General features: G+C 43.6%; 1 protein-coding gene across 1 annotated transcript; it reads left to right on the top strand.

The window, feature by feature from the left end:
• The first annotated feature begins 11,378 nt into the window (after nt 1–11,378).
• On the top strand, nt 11,379–12,893 carry LOC127798778 (uncharacterized). The gene has a single exon (XM_052332380.1). It carries the CDS (start codon nt 11,641–11,643, stop codon nt 12,553–12,555), a length of 915 nt encoding a protein of 304 aa, XP_052188340.1. The 5' UTR covers nt 11,379–11,640; the 3' UTR covers nt 12,556–12,893.
• Nucleotides 12,894–14,296: the final 1,403 nt, after the last annotated feature.

The raw sequence follows: 14,296 nt of genomic DNA, 5'->3' as shown, positions 1-14,296 counted from the left end.
TCAATGGGAAGGGGGATTTTTCTATTTGGCAACAAAAAATAAAGGGAATTTTAGTACAACAGAAAGTATTTAAGGCCATAGACGATAAATATCCTGAAGACACTAAAAAAGAACAAAAACTAAAAGCTGATGAATTGGCATACACTTCAATAATCTTACATATCTCTGATTCAGTGTTAAGAAAAGTAGGAAAACTTGACACAACTAAAGAGATATGGGAAAAACTGGAAAAATTATATGTGAAAAAATCCACACCAAATAAACTCTATTTGTTAGAGAATTTTTTCAGTTTTAAGATTAACCCCTCTAAGGATCTAAATGACAATTTAGATGTCTTCAACAAATTAGTTCAAGATATCACTAATTGTGGTGAAATAGTATCTGAAGAATATAAGGCTGTAATTTTATTAAATGCTATTCCAGATATCTATAAAGAGGTAAAAAAAATGTCATTAAGTATGGTAAGGATACCTTAACACCAGAAATTGTTATAGATTCCTTAAGAAGTAAAGAAATGGAACTTAAATATGAGAAAAGACATAGTGAGGTCCATATGATGAGAGGTAGGTCCCAATCTAAAAATTAAGAGGGATGTAGTAAGAAAAAGAGTAGAAGTAGGTCCAAATCCAAAAATCGAGATAAGGGTAAAAAGTGCTATGGGTGTGGTAAAACTGGGCACTTTATTAAAGATTGTTATGCAGAGAAAAATAAAAATAAATAAAAGGGTAAGGATCAAGAAGAAGCTAATGTAGTAACCTCATATGATCCTAATGAAGTATACATGCTCTTAGATTATGATTCCACTGAAATAAATGTTGCTGCTAGGTCAAACATGCATGAATGGATCTTAGATTTAGGTGCATCATTTCATGTTACATCACAAAAACATTGGTTTGAAAATCTGCATGAATCTGAAGGTGGGCATGCCATAGTGTGCAGCAACCTAGCATATAAAATCATTAGGGTAGGAGACATCTTTATTAAGTTAGACATTGGTTATGTCTTAAAATTAAAAGATGTTAGGTATATACCCAAAATGGCTAGGAATTTAATTTCAGTGGGAGAATTAGAAAAGAATGGTCTTACTGGAAAAATTGAAAATGGAGTGTTAAAAATGTTTAAAGGAGCAATGGTAGTCTGTAAGGGGGTAAGGAGAAATGGGATTTATGTATTAAATGCTGAGGTAATTAATAATCTAAGATCCCATATTGCATCAATCAATCCTAATGCCATTATCAAGTGGCACAATGTCACGGGTGTGACATAGCTGGTATGCTCACTGGCGTGCCACCCGCGTTGGTGAAGCATTTGGGCACGAGGAGGGCGTGTCAACGTGGTGGACAGCAGGTTCAAGTGTTGGATGGCATAGGGCTGCCGTGCCTAAGTGGCAGCATACATGTGGGCGATGGGCCATGAGGGTCGTGGCATTGCAGGCATGTTCGGGTGCAGCTGAGTTAGGGGCCAGCAGGGGTAGCTTGGTGCTGCTGCGTGAGTGTGCATGGCCGAGCGGTTGGGGCATGAGCTGGTGCCACGATGCAGTCAACATCAGGTGGGACTTTTGGCAGCATCCGCCCAACAGTGCATTTCCGTGCCAGACAGGGCCCCGCCAACGCCCCAAATGTGCGGTGCCTGTCCCTGAGTTGCGGCCCACGACCAGCATTCCTGGGTGCTTGCCCCCGAGGCACAGCCCACTCCCAGCTTTCCTGGTTGCATGTCCACGAGGTGCTTGGCCCCATCCCGGATTCGGGGTGCATGTCCCCAAGGCGCACCACTACCGAGGCAATTTGGCATATATATTTGTAAATGGGCTATCCTGTGGGCAGCTTAGCTTGTGAGCGTGATTGCTTGCCCAAGCCATATTCTTTGTACTCCTTGGTGTGAATATAGAGTTGGGTGTTTTCCTGTATGTCCTTGTGTGTGCGCTTCCATTTCCAAGGTGCAAAACCTCGGATTAGTGTTATCCTAAATCCAGGCCGAGGCGGACTCGAGGGGTCACAAGGCAAGTCTGTGAATCAGCAGGTTGAGCCCCGTGATAGTTGGTATCAGAGCCCTTGGTTGCCACACAAAGAGGCGGAGTAAACTATGGCTGGTGGCGGTGAAGATGTTCGTGATCGTGTCACCCGACTAGAAGCTTATGTTGGTGAAAGGAACCCTGATGATGATTCCTCGTTAACCCAGAAAGTTGTAGAGGCAACCTCATCCTTGGAAGATCTGCAATCCATAGTGGAGGATTTGTGCAGTTCTGCTAAGGACAGGGTCATAGCGTGGGAAGAGATGCTGGTGGCTAAGATGGCTGACTTACAAGTGCAATTGTCCGCCAAGGCAGAGGCACGAGAGGCGAAGCTGAAAGCACAAATATCCGCACTGGAAGGAGACGTTGCCCTATTGAAGCGGGCTTTGTTGAACGGACCCTCTGGTGGGGGTGAAGTGGCTCCTAAGCTGAAGGTTCCTGAACCTAAGGCCTTCACAAGCGTGCGAGAAGCAAAGGCCCTTGAGAACTTCTTGTGGGACCTGGAGCAGTATTTCAAAACTGCTCGTATTCCAGATGGCGAGAAGGTAGACCTAGCAAGTATGTTCTTGGCTGGAGATGCAAAGGTGTGGTGGCACACTCGAGTCTCAGCCGATGATAAAGATAAGCCTCGAATCCGAACGTGAGATGTGTTAAAGGCGGAATTGAAGGCTCAGTTCTTGCCTTCCCATGGCTCGTGGCTAGCTCGTGAGTCGCTTAGAAGGCTGAAACATATGGGAATGGTGCAAGAGTATGTCAAGCAGTTCAGCTCCTTAATGCTGGACATTGACAAGATGTCGAAAGAAGACAGGCTATTTAACTTTATGTCTGGTCTCCAAGCCTGGGCCCAAGCAGAGCTTCGGAGGCAAGACGTGAAGGATCTCTCATCAGCCATGGCAGCTGCAGATGCATTGGTTGACCTTCGGGCCTTGAAGGCAACTGATGGTGCTGGCATCAAGGATAAGGACAAAGAGAAACGGAGGGATGATCGAAAGTCGAAGTCCAAAGGTGGGTTCAAAGGCAAAGGGAAGGCAGTTGCTGGAGATGCGAGCAAACCTAAGTCTGGGGGTTGCTTCATCTGTGATGGACCACATAGGGCTCGTGATTGCCCTAAGAGGGAGCAGCTCAATGCCTTGGTTGCTGAGGGAAAACAAAGCCCTGATGGCGAGGGTGAAGAGGAGCAGGTCCGGGTGAGCCCCCCTACAAGTACTGGTTGGTGCCATACAAGCCTCAATACCTTCAGACGGTTTACTTCGGGTTGAGATAATGGCCAATGGAGAGGATTGTCGTGCATTAGTGGACAGTGGTGCTTCACATAACTTTGTGGCTGGGCGAGTGGCCATGGCATTGGAGCTGTATGTTGAGCCATGCCAAAACCGCATCAAGGCGGTGAACTCTACAGCCCAGAACGTGTTGGGTGTTACTCCACAAGTTGATGTTTCTATTGGTCCATGGAAGGGATCACTACCCTTCATGGTGGTGCCATTAGACGATTTCGATGTTATTCTTGGAGTTGACTTCTTGATGAGGGCCAAGGCAGCACCTATGATTCACCTGGGAGGTATATTAATTTTTTATGAAATGCAGCCGTGCTTTGTTAGGCAATCGGTGTTTGACAGGCTGCAGGATAAGGGCAAGAGCAAGATGCTATCTGCCATACAGGTCGAGCAAGGCCTTAAACGTGGGGAAACAACTTATTTGGCAGCGCTGGTTGAGATGAAACCAAACTAGTGGGTTGAAGTTCCGAATGGGGTAACTGATGTCTTGGCAGAGTATGCAGACATGATGCCACCTAAGCTGCCAAAGACATTGCTGCCTAGACGGGTAACTAATCACAACATTGAGTTACAACCTGGTGCCCGACCCCCAGCAAAAGACCCTTATCGGATGGCACCACCCGAGTTGGCAGAATTGAGAGAGCAGTTAAATGAGTTGATGGAAGCAGGATTGATCCAACCTTCGAAGACCCCTTATGGAGCTCCTGTTCTTTTCCAAAAGAAGCAGGACGGGTCACTTCGTATGTGTGTGGACTATCGAGCTCTCAACAAGGTGACAATAAAAAATAAGTACCCAATCCCACTGATTGCGGACTTATTCGATAGGCTGACGAGGGCAGCCAACTTCACCAAGCTAGATCTGCGCTCGGGGTACTGGCAAGTCCGAATTGCCAAAGGAGATGAGGGGAAAACGACTTGTGTAACCAGGTATGGGGCCTATGAATTTTTAGTGATGCCTTTCGGCTTAACTAATGCCCTTGCGACGTTTTGTAACTTGATGAATGATGTTCTGAATGAATACATCAATGAGTTCGTTGTTGTGTATCTTGATGATATCGTGATCTATAGTAATACCTTGGAAGACCATGTGGGGCACTTGAGAAAGGTGTTCTCCTGGCTTAGGGAACATCGGCTCTTTGTGAAAAAGGAGAAATGTGAGTTTGCCCGTGAAGAGATTATGTTCTTAGGGCACCGCATTAGCAAAGGGAAAGTTCAGATGGATGAAAGAAAGGTGCATGCAATAACCAGTTGGTTTGCTCCTACGAAGGTTTCGAAACTTAGATCATTTCTTGGATTAGCGAACTATTACCGAAAGTTCATCCAAGGCTATTCGAAGAAGGTTACTTCCTTGACCGATTTATTGAAAAAGGACAAGGTTTGGTAGTGGACTGCCGAGTGTCAAGCAAAATTCGATGAATTGAAGTCAGCAATTGCTTCTGAGCCCGTGCTTAAATTGCCTGACTTTGAACAACCATTTGAGGTACATACTGATGCTTCTGATAGGGCTATTGGGGGCATCTTGATGCAGGATGGGCATCCTGTGGCGTTCGAGAGTCAGAAGTTGAAGGAATCTGAGCAGTGATACTCAGCTCACGAGAAGGAAATGCTCGCGGTAGTGCATTGCTTGCAGCTATGGCTGGTTTACTTGCTGGGAACAGCATTCGTAGTATGCACCGATAATGTGGCAAATACTTATTTCTCAACACAAAAAAAGTTGACTGCCAAGCAGGCTCGTTGGCAGCAATTGTTATTCGAGTACGACTTTGTGTGGCAACACAAAGAAGGGGCCAGTAATCGGGTAGCGGATGCATTGAGTAGGAAAAATGTGCAGATGGTTGTGGCGGCCATCAGCGAAATTCGTACTCAGTTCTTGGACCGAGTTCAGGAACAAGCAAAGGCTGACAATCAGTATCAAACCTTGGTGCAGCAAGTAGCTGAGAGGATAGTGCGACGGTATTGGCTTAGCGAGGGCTTGTTATGTGCAAAGGGGGATCAGTTGTAAGTGCCTAGCGGTACGGGATTGCGGCAGATGTTGCTACGAGAGACCCATGACACAGCATAGGCTGGACATCCTGGAGTGGATAGCATGAAAGCATTGCTTGCTCGTAGTTACTATTGGCCCAAGATGGATGATGACATTGAGGCATATGTCAAGACCTGCATGGTGTGCCAGCAGGACAAAATAGAAAGAAGAAAGAAAGCATGTCTGCTGCAACCTCTTCCAATCCCGGAGAGACCATGGGTGTCGGTTTCGATGGACTTCGTCACAGGCTTTCCTAAGGTTAATGGGAAAGATATGATCATGGTGGTGGTAGATCAGTTCTCGAAATATGCTATGTTTGTGGCAGCACAAAAGGCATGCAAAACCGAAACCATTGCTGAATTGTTCTTCAAGTATGTGGTTAAATATTTTGGGCTGCCTGAAGACGTGATCAGTGATCGGGATGCAAGATTTACAAGTCGCTTTTGGACTTCCTTATTCAACATGTGGGCTCGGAGTTAAAATTCTCAATAGCAAACCATCCTCAAACTGATGGTCAGACGGAGAGGGTGAATGCGCTGTTGGAAGAGTATCTACGGTATTATGTGACAGCGAGCCAAAAGAACTGGGTAAATCTTCTTGACAATGCTCAATATTGCTATAATCTGCATAAGTCTTCTGCAACAGGTCGGAATCCATTTGAGTTCGTCATAGGCCAGCAGTCGTTGACACCTCACGAAGTGGCACGAACGGATGCAGCAAATCGGTGTCCTGCTGCTTATCGTTTTGCTAAAGAGAGGTAGGTTTTGCTTGAAGAAGCTCGGGATAGCTTAGATAAAGCTGCCCGTCGCATGAAGAAGCATGCTGATCAAGGGAGGCGACCCTTGGAATTTGTTGTGGGAGACAAGGTTTGTTTGAAACTTACTCCCCAGATTTGGAAGCAAATCACCAACAAGAAAGTGCATCATGGGTTAGTTCCGAGGTATGATGGACCCTTTGAGGTAATAAGACGAGTGAGCGCGGTGGCTTACAAGTTATCGTTACCCGAAAGGTTGAAGATACACCCAACTTTCCATGTGAGTTTCTTGAAACCATACTATGAGGACAGCACATCTGATCGGATGCAAGCCAAGAGGGCTCCTCCAACGATTCGAGTTCAACATGATCGCGAGATTGAAGCTATCATTGATCATCGCACGTTGGGGGTGAGCAAGAAGAACAGACGGGTCTAATACTTGGTGCAGTGGAAGGGAGCTCCAAAAAGGGAAGAGAGTTGGGAGCGGGACACTACCTTGTGGCAATTTGAGGACATTATAAAGCAATACTTATCCTCACTTCCGACGAGGCAGTTGGATTCCTCTGGTGGGGGTGGTCTGTCACGGGTGTGACATAGTTGGTATGCTCACTAGCATGCCACCGGCATTGGTGAAGCATTTGGGCACGAGGAGGGCGTGTCAACGTGGTGGACAGCAGGTTCAAGTGTTGGATGGCACAGGGCTACCATGCTTAAGTAGCATACATGTGAGCGATGGGCCATGAGGGTCGTGGCATTGCAAGCATGTTCGGGTACAGTTGAGTTGGGGGCCAGTAGAGGTAGCTTGGTGTTGCTGCGTGCGTGTGCATGGCCGAGCGGTTGGGGCATGAGCTGGTGTCACGGTGCAGTCAGCATCATGTGGGAATTTTGGCAGTATCCGCCCAACAGTGCACGTTCGTGCCAGACAGGGCCCCACCAGCGCCCCAGATATGGGGTGCCTGTCCCTGAGTTGTGGCCCATGACCAGCATTCTTGGGTGCTTGCCCCCGAGGCACAACCCACTCCCAGCTTTCCTGGTTGCATGTCCACGAGGTGCTTGGCCCCATCCCGGATTCGGGGTGCATGTCCCCAAGGTGCACCATTGCCGAGGCAGTTTGGCATATATATTTGTAAATGGGCTACCCTGTGGGCAGCTTAGCTTGTGAGCGTGATTGCTTGCCCAAGCCATATTCTTTGTATTCCTTGGTGTGAATATAGAGTTGGGTGTTTTCCCGTATCTCCTTGTGTGTGTGCTTCTGTTTCCAATGTGCAAAACCCCATATTAGTGTTATCCTAAATCCAGGCCGAGGCGGACTCGAGGGGTCACGAGGCAAGTCTGTGAATCAGCAGGTTGAGCCCCGTGACACACAACAGGTTAGCACATGTAAGTGTCAAAGGACTTAAGTTGCTAAGTGATAAAAATGCTTTTGGTAAAGACTTTGTGTCTGATATCCCTTTCAATGATCATTATGTCCTTGGAAAACATCATAGGTTGTCCTTCTCCTCCAATGTTCATAGAGCCTTAGAATACATTCACTCAGATCTTTGGGGGCCAGCATCAAATCTCACATCAGGTGGTAATAGGTATTTTCTGTCTATAATTAATGATTACTCTAAGAGAATTTGGGTTATTCTCTTAAAAGATAAGTTTGTAATTTTTAAAAGTTTTAAAAATTGGAAAACTCAAATAGAAAATCAAATTGACAAGAAGATAAAATACTTTAGGACTGACAATGGTTTAGAATTCTGCAATTCTGATTTTGATAATTTATGCAAAGAATATGGAGTTACTAGGCATAGAACAGTCCCCTATACTCCTCAACAGAATGGAGTAGCTAAGAGGATGAATAGGACCCTTTTAGACAATGTTAGGTGTATGATGATTAGTTCAAATATACCTAAGTCATTATGGGGAGAAGCAGTTATGACTGCATGTTACCTAGTTAATCTAACTCCTTCAGCTACTTTAAATGGTGATACTCTTTATGAAAAATGGCATGAAAAATGTGCCAACCATTCAATTCTTAGAACCTTTGGTTGTGCTGCCTTCACTCATCAAAATGAGGGAAAATTAGAGCCTAGAGCTAGGAAATGTGTTTTCTTAGGATATCCTGAGGGAGTCAAAGGGTATAGGCTATGGGATATAAACCAAAAGGGAATAAGAATTATTATTAGTAAAGATGTCACATTTAATGAATCAGAAATGCCTTGTACAAAGCCTAGTGGTGATAAAATTAGTGAGGACAAGAGTCCTCAAGAAGAGTTGAAAAACTCAAGCACCCAAGCTCCTATAAATTCAGATGAGGTGGAGAACACTCCTTCAACCTCTAGTGAAGTGGAGAGTCAAAATCAGTTTGAAATAGATGGAGAGAGAGAAACAGTAGAAGAATTCCCTAATGACCAGCCATCAGTTTCTGATTATCAGCTAGCAAGGGATAGAGAAAGAAGGTCTCATAGGTTACCTCAAAGGTTAGCATCAGATTTCGAATTAGCCTATGCTAGCTATCAAGACCTAGCTGAAAATGAGATTAACACATATGAAGAAGCCATAAGAAGTAAATATTCAAAAGAATGGATAGAAGCAATGAAAAAGGAGATGAGTTCCCTCAACAAGAACCAAACTTGGGAATTAGTCCCTAGACCTAAGGATAAGTCCATTGTAGGTTGCAAATGGATTTATAGGGTTAAGGAGGGTACAACTAATGAAGAACCAATAAGGTTTAAGGCTAGGTTAGTAGCCAAGGGATTCACAAAAAAAGGAAGGGATAGATTATAATGAGATTTTTTCACCGTTTGTCAAGTACACCACCATTCGTGTCATGCTTGCATTAGTTGCATATTTTGACTCGGAACTTGAACAACTATAGATGTAAAAACTGCTTTCTTGCATGGTGATTTAGAAGAAAAAAAATTTATGTATCAACTCAAAGGTTTTGAAGACAAAAGAAAATCAGATTTTGTGTGTTTCTTAAAAAAATCCTTATATGGTTTAAAACAGTCCCCAAGACAGTGGTATAAATGTTTTGACTCATTTGTTAAATCAATTGGTTTTAAAAGAAGTGAGTTTGATCATTCCTCATATTTTCAGCATAAAAATATAAATGATTGTGTATTTCTTTTACTTTATGTTGATGATATGCTTCTTATTGGTCATAATGTTAAAAAGATAAATAGCATAAAATCTGCATTAGGTGGAGAATTTGACATGAAAGACCTAGGAATGGCCAAGAGGATCCTAGGTATGAAAATTGAAAGAGATAGGTCAAATTCTATGTTATTTTTGCATCAAATAGCATATGTGTTAAAAATCCTAAAAAGATTTGGCTTGCATGATAGTAAATCAGTATCTTTACCTTTAGGAAACCATTTCATATTATCTAAAGATAAATCTCCTGATAATGAGAAAGAAAAAGAATATATTAATAGAATCCCTTACTCAAATGCTATAGGTTATGTCATGTATCTTATGGTATGCACTAGGCCAGACTTAGCCTATGCAGTTAGTACTCTTAGTAGATTTATGACAAACCCAGGTCCCTATCATTGGGAAATAGTGAAATGGTTATTGAAGTATTTAAGAGGCACCTATAATGTAGGATTAATATATAAGCATAAGTCCAATAATGTGAGATTAAAAGGGTTTACTGATTCAGATTATGCTGGTGATAGAGATAATAAGAAGTCCACATCATCCTATGTATTTACTTTGTGTGAATCATGCATTAGTTGGAAGTGTCAGCTTCAACATATTGTTGCCCTCTCTACCACCAAGTCTGAATACATTGCTGCTACAAAGGCTATTAAGGAAGCCCTGTGGTTTAAGGGATTGCTAAATGAACTATGTGTTCTTAATGAAAAAGTGATTGTTTTCTCTGATAGTCAATCTCCAATTCACTTATGTAAAAATCCTACTTTTCACGAACGCACCAAACATATAGATGTGAGATTGCATTTTATTCATGATATTGTATCTCAAAACATTATTAGATTGAAAAAAGTGCTTTATGAATATAATCCTGCTGATATGGGAACTAAAATTTTGCCTGTAACTAAATTTAAAAGCTGCCTAGATCTACTTAACATTGGTAAGATTACTTGATAATTGCTTATGCATTTGTTGCATCATCTGTAGTCTATTGCATCATGTTGCATATGCTTTCTGTTTGTGTTTGCTGGCCTCATTAGGAATCAAGTGAAGATTTGTTGTTTTTGTTTTCCAATAAGGCCCAAGGCTATGATGAACATTCGGGTTTATCTTCATAGGCTTCGGCCCGAGATTGAAGTACCGTCCAAATATACCACCCATTGGTAGCCCATTAAAAAGTTAGGTCATAAGCCCTTAATTAAGCCTTTGGAGGAGAAATGGGCTAAGCCTATTTGCTCAAGGCTTAAGGAAGCCCAAGCCCAAGCCAAATGGCTCCCAGCCGTGCCCTAGCACCGTCATATATAAGGCCCATTTTCTGCTCTTTTTACCCTTATTTGACGGCCGAACTCTCTCTCTCTCTCTCTCACTTTGCTCTCCCGATATTTTCCTTTTGATGGCCGATCTTCGTGAGCTGGTTCTTCCCTTTTCTGCCAGATCTCCTTCTCATGGCAGTTGTCTTCCTTTCTTTTGGAAGCCCTTGGTCGATTAGTGAGTAGCCTTTATTTATTTGGTTTAGCAAATCCTTTTGAGGTAAGCTTTCTTATACTGCTCTTCGTCCCATATCTTCGTGATCGTTCTTGTTCCTTGATAGATCTTGCTATGAACGTACCATGTGTGGTTTTGGGGAGAAGTTTTGGTGTTTTGGGCAAGAGGGTTTTGGGCTCCGATTTGGGGGTTTTCGTGGCTTGTTTCTTGTGTGCTTCCGTGAGGTTTGGTGTCCCTATTTTTTGAGTTACCTGGGTGGTACACACTGGACAGATCCAGATCTGAGCCTTGACAAGATCTTTTACAGGGAGTTTTCTTGTTTACTCTTTTGTGATCTTGGTTGTTTCGATATCTGTTTTGGTTTTACATATATTTTGCTCTAACCCTCTATTTTGGTAAAGTGTTCTTCTGCAACATGCTCAATTTCGATACAAGAGAAAAATTACAAGCGTGAAGTTTTATCTCACTATGCAAGACAAAAATCAAACTTACGATCCACTAATACAAATTTGATATATCACTTGTTCGACCATTCGACTTATGCCTTTGAGACTAAACAAAATGAGACTTGATATATAAATATAGTGGTGTCATATTCATAAAAATATCACTATTATCCGTTTCTATAAAAAAGTATAATTGTAATTAACTTAATAATAATAATAAGGTAACGACACAAAAATTGATTCAGTAGCAACGGGGAAGGAAGGAGGATTGAGGAATGAAGGAAGCAGAGCAGCTGCGTTTCCTCCTCATTGACTTGCCCTTCACAACAACCATCTGAAGAAGATTGAAGAAGACCACCGCCACCGCCACCGCCACCGCCACCGCCGCGCATCCATCGATCGCTCTCTCTAGAACCTAGAATCTCTTCCGATCCGAAAGGGCCTTCTTGCCGCCGGGGGTTCTGTTTCTGTTTCTGCTTCTGCTTCTGCCAAACATTGTCACAATAATGGCTGCCCTAATCTACCACATTTTCTCCTCGTCGGCGCTCATGTCGCTCGGCTTCTACCACCTGATCTGCGCTACGAGGGACCACCTCAAGTCGCCGCGCGACTACTTCGCCAAACCCTACCATCCACTCTCCTTCTCCTCGTCGCAGCGCCTCAGGCATCTCCAGTTGTATCTGTTAATCGTTTGCCTTGTCATCGCCTTTGTGCACCAAACCATAGTCTCGGCGGATTCCGATCCGCTTCTCAAGGGCCGGACGCCGGTCCACCTCTTCACCTCTCTCCAGGCCGCCGGCGTCATCTTCCTCTTCCTCCTACTCTCCATCGCTCTCCTCGTCTCCGAGACGACCACTTCTCTTCTCCCTGTCCCGCCGGATCTCTTCTTCGGACTCGCTGCCGGCGTCTTCTTCCTCCAGTACTCCGTTTCATCTTCCGCCTCCTCCGTCCAGACCTCAGATCTCCAGGCGAAGTGCGACTCCGTCTCCGGCCGCATCTCCGCCCTCTCCGCCGCCCTCTGCCTCGTCCTAGCCTGCCATCCGAGGCTGTTCGTGGCGGACGTCGGCATCGGGGCTTCCGTCTTCCTTCAGGGCCTCTGGGCGCTGCAGACGGGGCTCTCCCTCCAGGTCGACGCCTTCATTCCCGAAGGCTGCCACAAGCTGCTGGACGTTGTCTCCGGAGTGGAGGGCTCCACCAAGTGCGATTTGGAGGATTCCAAGCTTCGGGCCGTCGCAATTCTCGATCTGGTTTTCGTGGTCCACGTCATGTTCGTGATCTTCATCGTCCTCATCGCCTATGCTGCTGTTTCCAGGTCCATCGGAGTCAGGAGGTTCGGTTCTTACGAGGCCTTGCCGACGGGGACTTCCGACCACCCCTCCAACCACATACAGATGAAGGCTATGACCGGCACCCAGGCCTGACTCTCTGCTTCTCTTTTCCCTCTCTGTTCAGTTTGATAGCTCTTGGAATCTTTTACAGCCTCCTCTTTCCTGCATCGTTACTCGGAAGGTTTTTGTGGTATTGCTTTGTTATGCAGAAAATTTTGTGGTAATGATTTGAAGAAGCTGTTGTCTCCATTTTTTGTTAATGACTTTAGCATTGTTTGTAGCCCCTTTGAGTCTTCGAGGGTTTTTGCCCTCTAGTGTACACAGAACAAATTAGTCCTTTTATTGGTTGATGAACTTGATCATCTGTCAGACAACATTTTTCTCCTTAGTCTGATAAATAGAAGTAATCTCCTGTCTCAGTTTGACCTTTATGAGCCCTTGTCTCTTAATTTTCTCTGTTATAAGAGTTCCACAATTGATGATATAGCTTATTCATAAGTTCCACAAGCACTGCCTAATCTAATTGATGCGTTAGGATTTTATTTTACTTTTAAACTGCTCATAGTTTGTGATTGGATTGAGGTGTTTTCAGGCCTAGTTTCATGTAGATTGTAGCTTAGTTTTAGAACCAATTGCTTGCATTCAGATTTCAATGATATGATTAGATGCACTTGAGAGGTTTACGGGAATGCATTTGAATTTACAATTGACAGGAAGTTTTGAGTGCAAATCATGTCTGAGTACATCTCCACTACTGTGTAGTTAACCTTCTAGGTCATTTGGCCTATATTTAAATGCAAAAATCTGAATGTAACCTTGTTACCTTCAAGATGATTAGTATTTTTTTTCATCCTGTTCATTAACATTGTCGAGAAGTAGCCAAAATGTTAAGCTTATGTGCTGGAAGGGCTCTTCACAATCTCCTTTCTTGTTTGTTTGAATGTTGTTCTTGTGGTATATTTTAGAGTTATTGACTGACTCTATAAAGTATAGTAATCCTCCCGATGGGTTGCCGTTAGTGTCATTCCATAATATAAGGGATATATCCTCACACGGGTTAGAGTCTCTTTCAGAATGAAGGTTTCAGGGATTACTCCTTCATAGACAATTACTACTTTTTTTCTGACTTAATAGACAAATTACTACTTTTTTTCTTTTAATTCCGGTAACTCTTATTGTATGGGAGGCATAAAGGCTGGTGAACTTGATGTTTGTTACGAAGCCCCCCTGATCTGCCTGTGAGTTATATCCACCTCTCTCTCTCCCCTTGCCTGCCCCCCTGGACAAATGATGGATGGGTTTTGTTCAATGATTTGTTTTCTGAACTGAGCCGTGTCCAAGCAGGCTGGTGTCTAGTTTAAGTCTCAGTTTTGCCGCTTTTCATTCTAATTTATGTTAGCTTAATCTTACCTATCCATTAATACTTTCCCAGGGAAAAACAAGAAATGCATATTTGATAATTGAGCATATACCCCTTTTTCACTTTAGGGTATCTTTTTCAGCATGCTTGTCCTTTCAGCAGCTGGATTTTAAAATGTTATCAAACATCAATGTATTTACCGTCCAACCAACTTTGTTTTGGCCAACCAATCTTACCTACTTTACCTTGACCACTGTATTTTTGGCCTAGCAGGCTTGACAGAATTACAAGACAAGGTTTTTGGCACAAAAAATAACAAATCCAGCAAGCAATTTTAGCAGGATTGCTTTGACTGGATGATTTGAATTGTTGTTGTATGATACAGTTGATAGATTGATGTAGAATAGTGACACTCCCAATTTTATAACATGTTCAGTGGATGGTAGGACAGCCCACTGCTTTGAGGCACCTGCC

This window comes from Diospyros lotus, chromosome 4 (genome assembly GCF_014633365.1).
Source record: "Diospyros lotus cultivar Yz01 chromosome 4, ASM1463336v1, whole genome shotgun sequence".
Lineage (NCBI taxonomy): Eukaryota > Viridiplantae > Streptophyta > Magnoliopsida > Ericales > Ebenaceae > Diospyros > Diospyros lotus.
The sequence above is the reverse complement of the archived record's forward strand: the minus strand, read 5'-3'. Positions and strand labels throughout refer to the sequence as shown.